General features: G+C 33.5%; 3 protein-coding genes across 3 annotated transcripts; all 3 read left to right on the top strand.

Annotated features, from left to right (window-relative positions):
* Positions 1–2,866: 2,866 nt before the first annotated feature.
* Positions 2,867–11,147, top strand: LOC107613409 (P-loop containing nucleoside triphosphate hydrolases superfamily protein). Its single transcript, XM_016315385.3, has 22 exons — positions 2,867–3,302; positions 3,538–3,693; positions 3,843–3,926; positions 4,171–4,290; positions 4,694–4,807; positions 5,084–5,176; positions 5,385–5,474; positions 5,610–5,680; positions 5,792–5,866; positions 5,975–6,062; positions 6,502–6,560; positions 6,657–6,720; positions 6,878–6,943; positions 7,134–7,289; positions 7,380–7,484; positions 7,716–7,951; positions 8,288–8,357; positions 8,438–8,482; positions 8,593–8,649; positions 8,753–8,812; positions 8,916–8,995; positions 9,200–11,147. The coding sequence occupies exons 1-22, from the start codon at positions 3,024–3,026 to the stop codon at positions 11,013–11,015; spliced, it is 3,984 nt and encodes a 1,327-aa protein (XP_016170871.1). The 5' UTR covers positions 2,867–3,023; the 3' UTR covers positions 11,016–11,147.
* Positions 11,148–11,717: 570 nt separating this feature from the next.
* Positions 11,718–12,820, top strand: LOC148547096 (uncharacterized). The gene has a single exon (XM_088497466.1). The coding sequence runs from the start codon at positions 11,990–11,992 to the stop codon at positions 12,533–12,535; it is 546 nt and encodes a 181-aa protein (XP_088353592.1). The 5' UTR covers positions 11,718–11,989; the 3' UTR covers positions 12,536–12,820.
* A 4,065-nt stretch (positions 12,821–16,885) lies between these two features.
* On the top strand, positions 16,886–19,040 carry LOC110265217 (uncharacterized). Its single transcript, XM_088495295.1, has 4 exons — positions 16,886–17,292; positions 17,648–17,894; positions 18,490–18,663; positions 18,921–19,040. The coding sequence occupies exons 1-4, from the start codon at positions 16,886–16,888 to the stop codon at positions 19,038–19,040; spliced, it is 948 nt and encodes a 315-aa protein (XP_088351421.1).
* The last annotated feature ends 718 nt before the right edge of the window (positions 19,041–19,758 follow it).

Below are 19,758 nucleotides of genomic sequence, written 5' to 3'. Positions count from 1 at the left end.
TATCGTCTCAAAGAGAAACTAATCATATAGTCTTGTTAAATATGTTAAAATATACTTTTTTTTCGTTTAATAAAATAACAAATATTAAATATTCACTCAATAACATAGTTTATTCATTGTAAAAAATTAATAATTTAATTATAAATAATAGGTTGCATCTAAAATGTTTCAATAATAATTTGGAGTATTTAATATTTTTTTAGACATTTCTTTTTGGAATATCAATTATTAAAAGATTTTTCTTTTTTTAGTATTTGGAATTTTCTTTTAATTATTTATTATAAACAACTGTAAATAGATATTTTAATGCAAACAAAATAACAAAATAGCGTCTACATAATACCGAAAAAATAACTATGTTTTCTTATATTTTTCTTGGTATTTACCATGTTTAATTTTGGGTGTATATATTTTTAGTGAGTTTAATTTTGATATATTAACAATGTAAAATGTGTTTTACATAGTCGTATAATTATATTTGGTCTTTTGGATGACAATTTACACAGTCAATATAAAAAGTAATTATTTTTGTTAATGTAGTGTTACGTTATTAGATGTAGATATAAAATTATTTTTTATTAACACTACATTAAAATTAAATTTATTTTTAATTTCCATTTATAACAAAAAGCAAAGTCTCTTGTTACAATTTTCATTTTTAAAAAAAAACCAACTCTCCCAAAACATATATTATCTCTTTCTACACCATAAAAATAGCAGTATTACAAATGCTGTTTTGACATCAATATTTTTTAAATAATTAAATATAAATTTTTTTGTTTTATTAATTAAAAAATAATTTAAATATATAAATAATTAATAACAAACTATTTTTATAAGATGTCAAGAATATGTGATGTTTGAATAAATTTTTTTTTATAAATATCTATATGTATCCAGAACAATATTATTGATAGATATATTGATATAATATTTAAATTAAATATATATAAATATTACTGTTAATTTAAATGTATGTAAATACATAAAGTTTTATGTTTTTTTGTTAGTTAAAATATGTAGATATATTTTTATATTTGTGAAACTGAATATATCTAAGTCACAAAAAAAAAGTATATATTAAAATAAATAAATATCAATAAATTTTTGTGTGTAAAGTTAATATTTTTGGGGAGAGAACATACATTCAAAAAGTCTAAAGATAAAAAATTATACAAAGCCCAATATTATCTTTAATAATTAATTAACATAAATATAATTAGCCTACTTAATTAATATATCATTCACATGCTGCATAAGACAAAGTGTATTATATTTTACTTACAACATGTCAAATCTTGTCTATTTAACTACTCTCTTTTTAAATACTTGTTACACTACTTTTTGACAACACAAATATACAAGTGTAAAAGAATATTTTTTTTTACACCATAGAATTCACCTAAATTTTATACTTTCATTTTAAATAATGTAATTTTACTTTCATTACTTAATCACATTACTTATAATTTTAAATTTTCATTCTAATCACATTAGTACATTATTTATTTAGAATGAAAGTGTAAAATTATAAAAAAATAAATTTATTTAGAATAAAAATAACGTGATTAAGTGTAATTTACTTAGATGTGATTAAAAAATAATTAAATACTATGCACAGTAAAAAATTGATATTATTGAAAGATAAAATTAAAATTTATTTCTATGTACCGTTTTTGTCCCTAACGTTTTTGTCCTATTTAAATCCCTAACGTTTCAAAATCGTCTCAATTTTGTCCCGTCGTCAATTCTGTTAACGGATCCCTAACGGCACGACAACATTAAGTCAATTTTAAAACATTAAGGACTTAAATAGAACGATTGAAACGTTATGGACAATTTTAGGATTTACCCCAAATGTTGGAGACAAAAATGATACTTTATTCAATTCTAAAATTTAAACATTAATCCTAGCTAAATTCTAATAGTATAAAGTAAAAATATTGATTTCAAATATTAATTAATATTAATAAAAGATATTGTTACTCAAATATTTCTCTACTATTTCGAATATACAAAATGTGTCTAACATATTTTACCATTCTTCTTCCAAAATTATGTGGAACTCAGAAAATAGAATTGCTATTCAAAATATAGTGCATCAAGCTATATATACAAGCTACATAGTTCACAATACAGTCTTTGTTCATTGTTGTCTTTGCTATATTTTTTTCAGAAAAAAGAAAAAAGAAATTGTTAAAGGATAAAATAGCGTAAATTATTATTTTAACTTATAAAAACTTTAGAACACCAATACATTTACCAATAAATAAATAAACGAAACAAGTTTGTACCTATGAAAAATGAATAAATTATTATTTTTACTTATAAAAATAAAAAATATTGATAGATATACTTTTAAATAATCTGTTTTCATGAGTTATGGATGTTCATAAATAAATTTATTAATATATTAAATTTTTATGAATAAAAAAAATAATTAACTTGATAAATACATTAGATTCCTTTTATTGAACTAATAAAATACATAATTTTAAACATGTGCTTACTCTATCTACTTTTATTTTAAAACGAAGAGTCCATAAATATGTCATTATTTTATTGAATAGCAATATTGAAAAATTATTTTTCTTTTCTTTGATCTCTTTAGTGTATTTTTTTTGGTAAATAAACGGAGCCAGAAATAACTGAACCCAGCCCATATTCCAAGAGGCCCATTATATATTTAAATGGCCGAAAAATTAACATTATAAGGAAATATTATTAAAATAATGGTCATAAAAAGTTGGACGTTGGCTCCAACCTTCCAAAATTTGAAAACTTCAATCTCAAACGGTCCCCGAACTTTAAATTAAATGCATCCGAACCGTCCATCAAAACCACTCTGCACCGTTTGATCACAGAATCCCTTTCTCTCTCCGCCATTTCTACCTTCCAGTTTCATATTTCACATTTCCCGTTTCCCAATTCCACCACTTACTACAGTGAACGAATTCATCCCTTCCTTTTTTTCCGTTGAAAATTTTCCACCGGAATCGTGCTTCTTTGTCTTCTTCTTCGCGATGCCGTTTCTGTCGGAGGCTGCGAGCGCCATTAAGAGCAGGTTCGGGTTCCACCACCACCCTTCCTCGGATAAGATGTCGCTAGTTCAGAACACTCCGGATCTTCTCAAATCTGCGGCCAAGGACAGCGTTTTTCAGAGCTCAGGGGTTCGGAGCATCAGCAACTGGGATAACGACGAAGAAGCTTCCTCCGCTGCTACTTGCAGCACCGCAGTTTCCTCCGCTCAGAGTTTTGAGTTATACGAAGATCCTTCTTTCTGGAAGGAGCACAATGTGCAGGTACAATATTGCTTATTGAGATCAGTAGTTTAGTGAGTAGGTGATGGTTTAGAATTTTTTTTTTTAATTTCAAATAACTGAATCTCATACCTTATAGTTTTTGCTAGTAAAATTCAAGCTAGTTTTGTAATTCTTTGTGCACTTCAATTTATTTGTAATCGTAATAATATATACTTAGGATGGATTTTGACTCGATGGGAGCTCATTTAGATTTTGGCTTAATTTTTTGGTCTAGGTTATAATCAGAATGCGCCCTCTAAGCAATGCGGAAGTATCGGTACAAGGGCATAGCAAGTGCGTAAGGCAGGAAAGTTCTCAAACAATTACTTGGACTGGGCATCCAGAGTCTCGATTTACTTTTGATCTTGTTGCTGATGAGAATGTTAGCCAGGTAGATTTTTCTCACATAATTTCATTCATATTGTCGAAATAGAATTTGGTTGTGCATTTCATATTTTAATAGTTATATATGCATATATCTTTGGTCCCATTTCTATTTATTGGTTCTAAAGACTGGGTTTTGAATGAATTATTTGCCAGGAGAAACTTTTTAAAGTAGCTGGTTTGCCAATGGTAGAAAACTGCATGGGAGGTTACAACAGCTGCATGTTTGCTTATGGCCAAGTGAGTCTTTAGTTTGCTCTATTCCAGTTAGTTGCAAGGTTATATGTATAGCAGATGTTCTATATTTTGACTTTTTTTTTGAATTTATTTATTTATTAGTTATGTCTTTCAATTCTAATGTTCCTATTGTCATAAAAATGAGATTATCTGATACTTTTGTGATTTAGACTAATTATGAAATGTGACTTATGTGATTGATGGAGCTAACCTCATTGTTTGCTGAAAATACTGATTATGCTTGTAGACCGGAAGTGGGAAGACTCACACCATGCTTGGTGATATTGAGGGGGGAACTAGAAGACATAGTGTCAACTGCGGGATGACACCAAGAATTTTTGAGCACTTATTTTCAAGGATCCAAAAGGTAATATTTATTGAGGGTTTAGATGCCATAGGCTAAGCTTATGCTTCATCTGTAGGTTGGACGAATATCATGTGATGAATATTGTTTCTATGTTATGGCTACAGGGTTCTATTAGGAAGATAAATATTCTTGCTGAGATAGTCATCCATTAAGAAATCTTCTTTTACTTGTATATTTTTTTATCAAACAATTATGCAGTGATCATTAAATCATCCACTTATTGTTGATCTTGCCAGTTCTATATTTGAACTTTTTATATTTAATTTGGATTGATTAAGGACATCCATATTTTTGGATGACTAATAAACAATATATTGATATAATTGTTATGTTGCAGTATGACCATTCATACATTTATGGTAGCAAGGATCTAATAAAAGTCTGTATTGCTCTAATGAACCAGGAAAAAGAGGCCCGGAGAGATGAAAAGTTAAAATTTACGTGCAAAATTTCTTTCTTGGAGATTTACAATGAACAGATTCTTGATCTTTTGGACCCATCATCTAACAATCTACAGGTATTGCTAACCATTCATAAAAAAGTAGCATCTCCTTAATTTTTAAATCGTCTCTCTTATTTCCGAAATACCTTTTCTCTCTCTGCTCTGTTCCCAAAGTATCTATTCTGTAGCAAACTCGATTTCCATATCGTTGGAGGTTCCTCTGAACCTAAGAAGATAATAAATACACAAAAATTGCTTGAATATGACCTACTATTTCAGTGTTTCTCTGAATATTTTTGGAAGAGTTTTAATACATCTATTTAATCTTATTCATCTAAAACTACGTGGCAGATAAGAGAAGACATTAAAAAAGGAGTTTATGTGGAAAACATCAAGGAAGTCGAAGTCACTAATGCTCGAGATGTCATTCAGCAACTTATTCAGGTCTGTGTTGATCTGGAACATTGTTAACATCAGCAGTATTGATTTTGATTTAGTATTTTTAGAAACATTTAGTGTTTCGTAGTAAGTACCTACTATGCTATTCCAAAATTTTCACAATTCTTTCTAGATTTGTTCAATGATTTTTGCACATGGAATCCTATTAGTTAATAGCCATGATTGAAAATAACGATAATGTGATATTATTTAGGGCGCCGCAAATAGAAAGGTGGCTGCTACAAATATGAATCATGCTAGCAGTCGTTCTCACAGTGTATTTACTTGCAACATTGAGAGTCAGGTGACTAATATTGATGCTTTACATTTTTTCTTATTGGATATTTATGTAAAACAGATAAAAAAAGAACTTATTTATTTTTTAATTTATTTTATGTTCTTCAACGATATTCTGAAAACTTGATTAACTTGTCCGTAGTGGGAATCTCAAGGAGTGACTCTCTTTCGATTTGCTAGACTTAATCTTGTTGATTTGGCTGGATCAGAGAGGTAAGCGGATCGCAAGATTCTATATATGTTCTAGATTAGCAAAGTCAAGGTCCATTTACTTTGTTTAATACCCATATGGCTAACATTATGTTTCTATTTTGATGACAAAAGGCAGAAAAGTTCTGGTGCTGAAGGGGAGCGCCTCAAGGAAGCTACTAATATCAACAAGTCTCTTTCAACCTTGGGGTTGGTTATCCTCACTGACAAGCTTAAATTACATTCTATTACATACATGTGTTTCTATTGTTGTGTTAGTGTTACCCTCAAAAAATTAATTGGGTGATATACCTGCAGGCTTGTGATTATGAACTTAGTAAGTATATCGAATGGGAAGTCGCTGCATGTTCCGTACCGTGATTCAAAGCTTACTTTTTTACTTCAGGTCAGTGGTGGATTTTTCTAGCTTCACATTGCTTTGGTGGTGCATCATACTTCCAAATTAGATTCTATAGATTAGAGGCAAAGCATATCACTGGTTACAAAAATAAAAAGCAAATAGTTCTTGTGCAAGTAACTTTGATTTGAAGTCCAGAAAGTAACTCTGTGATTGAGCAATAATAGATTCGCTATGGAATAATTACCAAAGCTAATTACTATTTCCAGAAGATCTTAAATTTTGCATTTGAAGAACCTATATGAATCTCACTAAGAGAGATGCTATGGCCATATACTCCAGAAATGAATGCTTGTATGCTAAAATACATGTTTGGTAGTTCACTAATTATTTTTCCATTTGAGAAATTGTTTGCTAAAGTGATCATGGGAATCACATTAGAAACAATTAACTTATAATAATCAGTATTTTGGTCTCTTCCTTTCAGGATTCTCTTGGAGGGAATTCAAAGACGATCATAATTGCAAATATAAGCCCCTCCATTTGGTCAGCGAATCTCCTTCCTCTATGATCTAAATAATTTTTTATAGCTTGTTTTCTTGGTCATTAACAGTCTCAAATTTATATGCTGTACCCTTGCAGTTGCTCACTTGAGACATTAAGCACATTGAAATTTGCACAACGCGCTAAATTTATTAAGAACAATGTATGTCTCTCTTCAAGAGCTCATTTATTACTGTACTTCCGATTTTCAGCCTACAAATACTTCTCATGAGAGCTGATTAAACAGTGTTGGTATCTGTTTAAATCTTTTAATAGAGTCTTACTAATTTCTATTCATATTGTTGTCTATTTTTCTCCAGGCCATTGTAAATGAGGATGCATCTGGAGATGTCATTGCCATGAGAATTCAAATTCAACAACTCAAGGTGCTCTACTTTTGATTTATCCTTTTTCCATTTATTGTCTAAATTCTATCATAGTCATTTCTAATGTTCAAGCATCCTCGTTCTCTTTTGCTTAAGCTAATTTACAAGAAATGTTGATATAATGAAATTCTTGAACACAGATATCCAATAAATTAGCATATTTGTAAAGCTTTTATCTTTTGGTTTTCAGAAAGAAGTATCACGTTTACGGGGTCTAGTTGGAGGCGGAGAAATTCAGGACGTTGAATCTTCAGTGATCAGCTTTCCAGGCTCTCCAGGATCCTTTAAGTGGGAAGGCAATCATGGATCATTCAGTCCATTAACCTCTGCTAAAAGGATAACTCCCGTAGGAATTATTTATTTATTTTTTCCTCGGTATGAAAATATATCTTGTTTCTCATGACTCTGTACTGATAAGGATACTTACTGCTTTCAGAAAAAAGACTATGAAATTGCCCTTGTTGGGGCCTTTAGGAGGGAAAAGGAGAAGGATATGGCATTGCAGGCATTGAAAGATGAAAATCAAGCTGCCATGAAGCTGGTATTGTGGAAAACAATATATTTGCCACTTGATGGTTTGTTTTATGAGTTTTATGTTTGAACGAGAAGAAAATTTGTGTTGTTGTCTAGAGGTTTTGTATGGCTCTTCACTCTTCAGTATATTTAACATATGATTTTCTAGTATTTTAATATATCAAAAAGTCTTTATTCAGCATATTTTTTAGGATGTAAATGTATAAATTTAATGGTTGCAATATGGGATGAAAATCAGGCCAAACAAAGGGAAGATGAAATCCAAGGTCTAAAGATGAGGCTACGTTTTCGAGAAGCTGGGATAAAGAGGCTTGAAGGAGTTGCTTCTGGAAAGATCTCAGCTGAGACACACTTGCTGAATGAAAAGGAGGAGCTTCTGAAGGAAATTGAAGTCCTGAGGACCCAGGTGGATCGAAATCAAGAGGTGACCAGATTTGCTATGGAAAATCTGCAGCTGAAAAAAGAAATTGAAAGGCATGTTTTTATTGCATATATAAAGATGGCTCCTTGTTTTGCTCTTTTGGTCTGTTTTGTCTCCTGTGCAAACATAAGTAGCTCAATTTGGCTTCACAACTAAAAGAATGCTTGAGATTTGGAAAGTTAGCGGGTGGCCAAAGCACAAAATTGTATATTCAAGCATGAGACAACATAGCAGTTTAGATACTATGTGACATTTAATGAGGAACAACATATAGTATAGCGTCAGAGTAACAAAGAATTCGTGTGATCAATAATGATTTTCTTTGTTCTCTAAACTGTCATGTGGTGATTGGTGGTTTACTTATATATCTTCAAATACACACTACACAGGTTGAAATCATTTTCTGAAGAAGGTGAACGTGAAATGATGAATGAACAGATTATGGTACTAGAAAACCAGGTAGAAAAAGATTTCATAATTTACTTTATAAAGATTTTAGTTTATATCTTGCAATGTTGATTGTATTTTTATCTGTGCAGTTGTTAGAGGCATTAGATTGGAAATTTATGCATCAAACATATCTGGTAAAGCTTCAGTTTTACTGTTTAGAGTTTAGGGTTTTTGGTTTAATTTTAACCGTTGAAAGGGATTACAATTTTTTCATGTTTACATCGTCATTTTATAAATTTTGTAGAACACAAAGTCAGAAATGGAAGATGTAAATGGTGATAACATTCTTGTTTCCGATCAGGTATGCAACTACACAATTTAGCTTCATGCATTATTTGTCATAATCTTGCATTTTTGAAATTTCATGCATGTATAAATGATGCAATTCTTAATATTTATTCTAGGATCCAAAATCTCGTTGGCAGTCTTCTCTCAGGGAGGAAAATGAGTTTCTCCGCATTCAGGTCCAGGCAAATTTTGTTACTACTCTTTTTTCTTTCTTCACCGTTTTACTTTTAGGTTCAAGTCTCACACTATCACAAGTTAACATAATTTTATCTATCACAGGCTATACAAAACCAGGCCGAAATGGACACACTTCAGAAAAAGCTTGAAGTTTGCCTTCAAGAGAAAGAAAAATTGGAGAGGTATTGTTTACTCTCTCTCTCTCTCTCTCACACACACACACATGCGGTGAGTGCTACCTTAGATAATGTTTGCTGATAAAAGTGATTTTTCTCATATTTCCTTCTTCATATTGTTTATGCAGAGCATAATTATTCCTCTTTATTGTTTTTATGTGATATAAGATATGTTTCTCCAATGCACTCACAGAATAGAATATATTACAGGGATCTTCATGATTTGACAACAAAGTTTGAACAAGAGAAATCCCAGGCAACCACAGAAGGAAGGGAGCAAATGGACCTTCCATCAACAACTGATATGCCTGTCATTAACATCAACGGCCAACAGGAATTGAAAGCAATGGTTGATGCAATTGCTTCAGCTAGTCAACGAGAGGCAGAGGCTCATGAGACAGCAATTGTGCTATCGAAGGAGAATGATGAACTCAGGGTGAAGCTTAAGACATTGATTGAGGACAACAGCAAACTAATTGAATTGTATGAAGAAGCTGCTGCTGTAGGCAGAAATGTTGATGAAGTTGGTTCAATTGTTGACAATGGTCGCCATCTTGAAACAACAAGAGAAGAGGAGAATGAACTGAAAAGCGTGGTTGAGAATCTCCAGCATCAGCTTAATGAACTGAATGAAGAAAATGAAAAGCTGATGACTTTGTATGAAAGAGCCATGCAGGAGAAGGATGACCTTAAAAGAGCTCTTGCATGCTCTGGACAAGAAAAAGTAGAAACCAGCGGAGAAACTGTCTGCCCAGAAAAGCTTGTTGAAGTTGATGGAGGGAAAATATTGTCAAGTGCAGAAACTGTTTGCCTGGAACGTCAGGGTAGAGGAGACATTGAATACATTGACCATCCTACAATATTTGGCAATGAGTGTCAGCAGAATGAGGTAGCAAATTGCACTGCATCAAAGTTCTCAGATGAAGTGAATTGTGCTAGGGAGAAGCTTGGAATAGTTAATGAACAAATATCAGATTGTGTCAGGAATCTATCTTCCCTTGGTTGTGTGGAAAAGGCTACGGATGAGGTTGATAAGCTATCTAGTGAAGTTGAGGTAATTGAACATGATATTCAGGTCAAGCGTCAGAACTTTGAATCCTTGAAACTTATGCTTTCTGATGCACATGACAGAAGAACTCTAGCTGATAGAAAGTTCTCTGCACTCAAATATTCATTATCAAACCTCTCCTCATCGTTCGCTTACTTTGAGCAAAGGGAAGCAAGGGCAAGAGCAGGGGTGAACGACTTGGCATGTAATCTTAATAGAAAGAAAGAGGCACTGATTGCCCTTCAAGCTTCCAAAGAAGGGTTGGTGAATGCTCAGAAGAAGAACCAAGAATCTGAAACTGAGGTAATAGCAAATATTGCAACCATCAAATCAAAACTGGAGGAAGAGAATCGCAAGCGGGAAGGTGAAAAGGTTCTATTTGCAATTGACAACACACAGCATACAGACCCCCAACCGAAAACTTGGCATTTTAGTGGTAAAGCTACTGAGTTGCTGAAGCTAGAGGAAGAAAAACCGAAGTTGCAGTCAGAGATGAATCTCTCTCTAGAAAAACTTGCTGCCATAAGAAAGGAATTTGGAAATCTAAACAAGAAGCTGACAAGTACAAAGAGCCAGATAGAAGCTGTTCAACTGGAAATTCAGCACATTTCGAGGATCTCAGAGGAGAAGGAACTCGCACTTCAACGTGTCATGAAAGAGAAGGAAATGCTCTTGGAGTTTAGAGATAATGGTTTTTCTGAAGTAGGGCATATTATTGCTGAACTCCACCAGTGTGTGTTTGAATGTGATTTAAAGGAGGCTGAAATAAAGGTTCTAGAGGAAGAACTGCAAACAGATTTTACAAGGGTCCAAGAGTTACAGACAGCAAAAATCATTGCTGCCAACAGTAAAAACAATATCCTGTCTTCAATGTCTCATTCTAGCATGTTAGTGAGGATTGAAGAGGGGATGCAGAATCTGAAGGCATTTATTCTTGAGATAAAATTGTTGTTAGATGGCATTTCCCATTCCACCTAAACCACTGCTTTGTGTAACTAGTTTTAACCCTTAACCTTGTTTCCTTTTTTTTAACGATTATAATCCTCCACTTGTAATTGTAGCATGTTTTGAATGTCCTTTCTGGATAATCCTATTTACCATTCTTCTAAACTTGCACTTCTAAAAAATAAGTCAGTTTGTGTTCATTTTGTTATTAATTTTATTCGAAATTATCATAGTTTTTTAACACAACCAAAATGGGTATAGTTTTCCCCAAATAAAAATGATTTGTTTTACAAAATTAAAAGTTAATAAAAATTTATGTAATCCCGTAAGACATGCATTTATATTTTGTTTGGTGGGTTAAATGTGTCAGACACTAGGGTGGTGTTTGAACGTTTAAACTTTAATGTGTGTATTGGCCAGAATTAGTTTGAATTGATACATCATTGCATTGTTACTTGTTATAGATAAGAATGCCAAAATGCTATGTATGTCGTTCATACATGGCCAAATTGAGGAAGTGGTTAGCAGAAGCATCTCTCGTGCTGTCGTGCATTCAGCACTGTAAGTCTGTAACCCCCAACAATATAAGTAAGTCTGTGATGTGATTCCAGCATCTTTGCATATGTGAGACCCAAATGGAACAGCACATTAACACAATGTACCCCAACCAAAAGAGGCAAAGACCCTTGGATAATAAAACTAAGATAAAAAAGCCAGAACACAAATCTAATAATAGTAATAACAGCAACATTCACTCTATCACATCCCTTCTTTCAAGCTCACCCATCCATTCCTTTCTCTTTTCTCAAATCTCAATTTTCCTTTTAACTCTTCCCAAAACATTTTCCCGGAAAACCTCATGAAATAAAAAATAAAAAAACAAACCGGAATGGATCCCCGCCGGTGACAAAAACTCAGTTTCCCCCTCCGTCACAGGTTTCCTTCTCTTTGTCTCTCTTCTTCGCTTTTTCTTCCTCTCTCTCTTTCTTCTCCTCTCTGTTGCTTCAATGGGGACAAAAAAGAAAGAGAAGGGAATTCCGGCGAATCGCAGAAGCGTTCCACCTCCGCCACCTATGCCTCCTAAGCCAACCAAAATTCGACGGCGAACGAGCGAGGTTGCCGGCGGTGCGACGGCAGAGTGCGCGGCGGTGTTCTGCTGCTTGCCGTGCGCCGTTATGGACCTGCTGGTTCTGGCGACGTACAAGTTGCCGGCGGGGCTGGTGAAGAAGGCGATGATGAAGAGAGACCGGCAGCGCATGCAGAAGAAGAAGAGGACGCAGATGCAGAGCAAGCAAAACGGCGGCGTCGGCGTGATGGCGCCAGAGAATGAGAAGAAGGAAGGGCTGACGCTGCTGGAGGAGCACCTGGTGGCGGAGGAGGTGAATAGGAAATCGGCGGCGGAGAAGGATGATATGGAAGAAGAAATGTGGGCCCAGTTTAACGGAATGGGGTTCTGGAGAAGCACTTCGCAACGCAGTTTGCAACTGCCTCAACTAACTCAGCAAATGTCCAAACTGCAAACAGCTGGCGATGAGGATCGCGTGCGCGCGTGACATCCGTTTGAATTACACGTGTCGTAATCTCATTCGTCCTTTGAGGTTTAATTGTCTGGGTTGTGCATACATGTAAATTGAGGGGGAAAGAATCAGTTATTAAAAATCTCTCTTATTTTCTCACTTCAATATATATAATGTTTATTTATTTAGATAACCCAAACAAAATCCAAATGTTTGGATTGGCCTCTTACGCTCTTTTAATTTTGATCATGTAGGGAACACGCACGTTTTCCTTGTGTTTATGTATATGTCATGTAAAGTAAGAGCAAGAATAGTGATGAATATGTATATGTATATATTGTAATCTGTATTTTGTTTTTTTTTTTTTTTTTTTTTGTTTTTTTTAAATAGAGTAAATATTCATTTTGATCTCTTATTATTTGATCAAAGAATAAAGTACTTTTAATTACTTTAAAATATCATATTGGACTTATCCATCAAATTTATCGGCTATCCCCTTTAATTAGTTGCAAAACAATAACCAACTGATGTTTAAGTATGGTTGTCACGTAAAATTAATTTTTAAAATAAAAATTAATAAATTCCTTTAAAATAATTAAACTCTCTCTTTTTTTTTTCTCTCTTCATTCTTTATTACTTTCTTCCATTAATAATGTCATGGATTAAAAAAAAAAAGAAAGCCTTGCAGTTAATTCATGGGGTTTACTGGTATTCATTATTGGTCATTATTTTGTCCCCTCATTTGGATTAAGCATTTTATTTTCTCTCATTATTGGATAATTTTTAATGTTTTATCCAAGGGTTTAGAGGGTTTTGTAATGAATTGGTGGATTGGACTGTCTGAGCATTTGATGATGCTTTAATAAATCCCTTTTTTTTGTTAATTGCTAAACTTTCCTTAATTACTATGGAGTTTGTATTAGTCTATATTATGACTTATGATGTAGAGTGCCTTTTGCCAACTTTTTCCAATATCATTAATTGATTATCTATGTTCTTATGAGGCAGTGTGTGTTTTGCCAACTTTTTTGTTGTTAATTATTGCTAAACCTTCCTTAGCTGAAGCATTATTACTTAGATTAAATGTCTTTGTTTGTAGATTGTCTTAGGAGGGAGTGGCTTTGTTGGTTCTGCCATATGCAAGGTAGCAGTACCCAAGGTCATAGAAGTTATAAGCCTAAGCAGGTTTGTGATGTTCAACACATTATTCTATATGTTTATGTTTGTCTACATACTCTTAACTCGCATTATTGAATTTTACATAGCGTCCTACTTATATCCATGTACATGGGTAGATTAGGTTTCGTTTGATTGCGGCATAGGATGAGACATAGACACAAAGACACAAATATGAAGACAAAGATATAAAATATTTGTGTTTATGTATTATATTTGACAAAAATAATAAACAAAATACACAAATATTTATAAAAAATTGAATAATCCTTCATTAAAAAATGTTTGAGGAGATAAAAGAACAAATTTTAAAAATATAAAAATTAAATAAGAATAAAAAAATAAAAAAATTAGTATCTCACAAATTGTATCTCAGTATTTCACTAAATTGGAGATACACAAATTTAGTATCTTTATATCTATTCGTATCCTCCCGTATTATTCAAAAATATATGTCTCACCAAACTAAACAGCAAACATGTGTCTCCGTGTTCATGTCATCGCTACCTCAAGTTACTTTGATTGCAAACATGTTACCTAAATCTTATACTAAATAAAATTTTAGTTTTATCTTTTATTGCAGATATTTAATGTGTTTTTTTTTAATGCATGATATCATTAAAAGAAGGTAGTAGTAAAAAATAAAGGGAAATAGAGAGAAATTTTTAATTATGAATTTTTTACTTAAGTAAATCATATGGAAGCTAAAATTATTAGATTCTCTTTAAACGAATTCTAAAACGTAATTACCCTGTTATTAATATTATGTAAATCGTCCTAGGATATGTAGGGTTATATAATATATGAATCATTTTATCCTAGGCGATTTATGCATAGATGACTTAGCGGAAGAAGGCATAAATTATGCTAGGTCCCCAAGGTTAACAATAAAGCATAAATCATCCCATTTCATAAGTTTCACATGAATTTTGGCCAACCTTCAATAGGGTGCCACGATTTATGAGTTAAGAAGACCCTCTCCAGCCTGGCACGATTCACATGGTCTTTCCTAACACAAAATAGGTTGGCACGATTTATGTTGTTAATACTAATCCTAAGGAGGATGGAACGAGTTATTGAGGGAGTGGAACCTCATTACCTCAATGCATTGTTGCGAGTAAAGTAGAGGAAGAGGAGTCACCATTTTCGACCTTAGGGGAAGCTTTGGGAGAGAAGGTTTCGGCGGAAGACAGCCCACGACGGAGGAGGAGGTGTCTTCCTCGCCATCGCTTTCATCACCAATAATGGATCTCTCTCTCTTATCTCCATGAATGCTAGTGAACTGTCTACCACAGGCAGGGACGGATTTATGCATAAGCCAGTGGGGGCAACTGCCCCCAGTCAAATTTCAAATAATAGAGAGTAGTTCTTAGTGAAATGTCAAGATTGCCCCCATTATATAATTACTTTTGCCCCCAGTCCTAGCCCAAAGCCCCAAATCCCTAAACTGTTCTTCTTCTCCCTTTCTCTCCAAATTCCTAACTACTCCAGCCTCTGCCCTCCAACCTCCAAGTCCCAGAATTACTGCCGCCAGACCGCTACAGCGCTACTCCACGTTTCTGCCGCTCTGTGACTCCACCAGTGTGGGCTGTGTGGCAGTGTCACTAGCTCCCTATCAGGCTGTCACTCGACTCACTCCGCGTTTATGCTCTCCGCGACTCCGCGACTCCTTGTATCTCCGCGATTCTCCCGCGTGGCTCCATCCTCCGTCGGTTTCTCCTTGCATTGCCGCCACACCGCGTCTAGTGGTTCTCACTTCTCAGGTTCTACCTTCTTTTCCGTCACTGCTTATGATTTGTGTAGATCTGCCACTGTGTTCCTCTTCTGTGTTTCTTCCTTTGGCACTCAGCAATTCGGCATCTGATTCTGCAGTTCTGCCTTCTTCTTCAACAAACATCAATTTCTTCTGGACTTCTGGAGTTCTGGTTGACTGGTTCTTTTTTTTTATTCTACAATCCTCTTCTCTATTGCCGCTGGCGCCACACCGCTACTGCCTACTGGGTCATCTTCCTGGAGTTTAGTTTGCCTCTTGGTACATGATTGGGAACCCAAATCAACCTATCAACTTATCAAGAGTGGTAAACAACAAAAAATTCTCAAGTCTATCCTGTAACCAATTAATTATAGCATATGTATATTATAAATAAATAAGCTTTTGGGGTGGAAAAAGGCCGAATGGGAATTTAGAATAAAGGAATGGTTTGTGATTGAATAAGAATCAATAGGTCTTAGGTCAGGTGGTATTGTGTTGGACTGTTGGTTTTCTTGTTAAGTTGAAACAAGAAATTATGAGCAACTAACCAAACTTATGATGTTAATTGAGATTCAAGTTTCTGTTGGAGTATTATATTTTTATGTGACTCAATAATAATCAATAGTTAGCACATAGTTCATATACTTAATTCACTTAGTTGCTTCATTCATTTTTTGCTCATTTGTTTCATTGTTTGATAAATGATAATTTGATATAGTTGGTTTAGAAATTGTGAATTTGTGATTGAATTTTTTCTGATGTAATTGATACTTTAGTTTCATTAATTTGTTTGTTAATTATTTTTGTGTATTGAGTTATTTTGAATTAGAAATTTGGGATATTATTAGTTGCTAGCTTGCTGCTGTTGTTAATGGATCAATTTTTTATTTATAATTTTATACTGAACTTCTCAATAAGAATTGTAAATTAATTTTATTAATTAATTAATTTAGGTTTATAATTTTATTCTATTAGTAATGGAGAAATATTTCAAAAGAACTTCATCATTGGAGATTGGATCCCAAAATAATTCATCGACCTCTTCTAACAAGAAGAGATTTTTAGAATTTGAAGTAGAGAGTCTTATAGCAGATCCAGGACAACGACGAAAGATTTCAAGTTATCATCCGAATGACAGAGACAAAGTTAGATGTGCATATTTACAAAAAGGTCCTTGTCAATCAAGGACTCATGATTTTTCGCAAACTGCTTGTGGTTCTTCTTTTTGAAGATTTAATCCTAGTTGGTTTGATGATTCTGGCAATTGGTTAGAGTATATTATATCAAAAGATGTTATTTTTTGTCTTTGTTGTTATCTTATGAAACCTGAGAATGAAGGTGGCGATACTTTTGTAACCACTGGCTTTTCAAATTGAAAAAAAAAGGAGAGATTACAAACTCATGTTGGGATTCATGATAGTACTCATAATCAAGCTTGGAGAAAATGTAAAGTACTTATGAAGCCAAAACAACATATTAGTGCTGCTATTGAAAAACAATATGAGCAGGCTAAAAATAATTATCAAATTCACTTGACAGCCACAATTGATTGTATTATATTTCTTTTGCGACACGGATTGGCCTTTTGTGGTAATGATGAGATATATGATTCTGTTAATCAAGGAAATTTTTTAGAACTTCTAAACTTTCTTGCACAACATAATGAAGAAATTGATCGTGCTTTTAAAATTGCTCGTGGAAATCTTAAACTAAGAGCTTTCTCAATTCAAAAAGATATTGTAAGAGCGGCTGCAAGTGAAACGACAAAAGCTATTGTAAATGATCTTGGGGATGAATTGTTTGCTGTTTTGGTTGATGAAGCTCGCGATATTTCTATTAAGGAGCAAATGTCAGTTTGTTTAAGGTATGTGAATAAAGAAGGGCAAGTTAGGGAGTATTTTCTTGGTCTTGTTCATGTTTCTAATACTAATGCTTTATCTCTAAAATTAGCATTGGAGTTATTATTAGAAACATATAATTTAAGTTTATCAAGAGTACGTGACCAAAGATATGATGGTGCAAGTAATATGCAAGGAGAATTTAATGGTTTGAAAACTTTGATATTGAAAGAAAATTCTTATGCTTTCTATGTACATTGCTTTGCCCACCAACTTCAGTTTAGCTCTTGTAACGGTTGCAAAAAAATAAGTTGAAATTGCTTTGCTTTTTAATTTATTAACCAATTTGTGCAATGTTATTGGAGTTTCGTGTAAACAAAGAGATATGCTTCGTGATAGTCAAATGACTAAGACAATTAAAGCATTACAAAGTGGAGAAATTTCTAGTGGATGTGGTTTGAATCAAGAAATAGCTTTGAAAAGAGCTAGAGATACTAGATGGGGTTCACACTATGGAACTATACTTCGATTAATTTCTTTGTTTCCTTCCGTGGTCAATGTTCTTGAATATGTTGAGGAAGATGGAAATAATTCAGAACAAAGAGCTAAAGCATGTCATTTATTGAATGTCATTCAATCCTTTGAATTCATTTTCAACTTGCACTTGATGAAAAATATCTTGGGAGTTACTAATGAATTATCTCAAGCATTACAAAAGAATGATCAAGACATTGTAAATGCTATAGCATTTGTTAAAGTGTCTAAGCAACGGTTGTAAACTATAAGAGATGATGGTTAGTCTCTTTTACAGTTTACTTGATGAAGTCTCATTGTTTTGTGACAAACATAATATTACCGTTCCAAAAATGGATGATATATTTGTGTCACAAGGAAGATCAAGACGCAAAGCTCAAAAGATCTCAAATTTGCATCATTTTCAAGTTGAAATATTCTATCAAGTAGTTGATAGACAACTTCAAGAACTCAACAATCGTTTTACAGAGGTGAATATTGAATTGCTTCTTTGTATAGCTTGTCTAAATCCAAGACACTCATTTCTTATATTTGATAAGGAGAAGTTGATCCAGTTAGCTCAATTCTATCCATTAGAATTTTCTTCTACTCAACTTTTGGCACTTGATAGCCAACTTGAGAATTTCATATTAGATGTGCGTTCTGATGATCAATTCTCAAACTTAAATGGGATTGGTGCTCTTTCTTAGAAATTGGTTGAGATTCGAAAAAATATTGTTTATCCATTAGTGTTTCTTCTTTTGAAGTTAGCTTTAGTTTTGCCTGTAGCAACTGCATCAGTTGAAAGAACTTTTTCGGCTATGAACATCATAAAGAGTCGGCTTCGCAACCGTATGGGAGATGAATTTTTAAATGATTGTTTAGTGACATATATAGAAAGAGAGACATTTAATTGTATTGACAATGAAAAGATTATTCAATCTTTTTAAAATATGAAACCCAGAAGAATGGAATTTTAAATTATTTACTATTGTAAATTATTTTATTATTTTAATTTGTTAGTTAAATAATTTGAGGAATAATCATATTTTATAATCCTATAGTATAATTATAAAATTATTATTATACTATATATATTTTTCCCATTGATAAAATTTTCTGGATCCATCACTGACCACAGGTGCTACTCCCATTGCAACTACGAGCTGTCCGAAGCTACGCTCATCACCCAAGTCATCTTCCGGAATCGGCAAATCAGCCGCAAATGATGGGGGATGAAACAAAGGGAGTCACCGGTTAATCAGCTGGAATGGCAGTGGAACTCCCTTCTATGACGCCAGTTGGCGGATTCGGAGCGGATCCACTAGAACTACCATCTACATCAACCATTCTGGCAAACAACTCCATAGAGCCCAAGTCGAAAAATCTTGCTTGACTGTGGAATATAACTCGCATGTCGTCATCGCCCAGCATCTCGTACTTTTCAAACTTAACATAACCTTGCCTCAGTGATATAGGAATACGAAAAAAATAATTGCTTCACACGTTTTTTGCCACACTTTTCTACCTTCTGTAATATACTACTATGTAATTCCATCAAAATGGTTGACGGATTTACAAACACACCTATCTGCTTTTTACTAGAGAACACAACACCTTCACTTGTATATTCATCAATTTTTTTCGATGATGAATTAACAGAAAAATACTCTCAGTCATCTCTCCCTAAACTCACAAAAGCTTCACGTATGATTTGTTTACGCCATACTCGTTTATTTATAGACTTCTTATATCTAGCCATAAACCGTTCTAGGCTTCTCAGAGTTACTACGATTCATGTCGTGGCAGGTCTATTAGGTTTTGCAAAGATAACGTAAATCGCACCGGAATTGTTATGGTTCTAAATGCACATTAATCGTAGCAGGCCTTTGAGCTTTAGCCTAATATCACATAAATTCTACTAGGATGGCACGATTTATACTCAAGTTGTAACTATGGTGGCACGATTTATGGCTATT

The sequence above is a fragment of the Arachis ipaensis genome, chromosome B8 (assembly GCF_059453495.1).
Source record: "Arachis ipaensis isolate K30076 ecotype BB chromosome B8, ASM5945349v1, whole genome shotgun sequence".
In the NCBI taxonomy this organism is placed as follows: domain Eukaryota; kingdom Viridiplantae; phylum Streptophyta; class Magnoliopsida; order Fabales; family Fabaceae; genus Arachis; species Arachis ipaensis.
The sequence above is the reverse complement of the archived record's forward strand: the minus strand, read 5'-3'. Positions and strand labels throughout refer to the sequence as shown.

Coding starts and splice junctions, on each gene's coding strand:
- LOC107613409 (XM_016315385.3), top strand. CDS start 3,024: ATGCCGTTTCTGTCGGAGGCTGCGAGCGCCATTAAGAGCAGGTTCGGG. Junction 4,291..4,693: donor TATTTTCAAGGATCCAAAAG/GTAATATTTATT, acceptor CTAATGAACCAG/GAAAAAGAGGCCCGGAGAGA. Junction 8,483..8,592: donor TTATGCATCAAACATATCTG/GTAAAGCTTCAG, acceptor TAAATTTTGTAG/AACACAAAGTCAGAAATGGA.
- LOC110265217 (XM_088495295.1), top strand. CDS start 16,886: ATGAAGCCAAAACAACATATTAGTGCTGCTATTGAAAAACAATATGAG. Junction 17,293..17,647: donor CAAATGTCAGTTTGTTTAAG/GTATGTGAATAA, acceptor GTGTAAACAAAG/AGATATGCTTCGTGATAGTC. Junction 18,664..18,920: donor AATTTTTAAATGATTGTTTA/GTGACATATATA, acceptor CACTGACCACAG/GTGCTACTCCCATTGCAACT.
- LOC148547096 (XM_088497466.1), top strand. CDS start 11,990: ATGGGGACAAAAAAGAAAGAGAAGGGAATTCCGGCGAATCGCAGAAGC.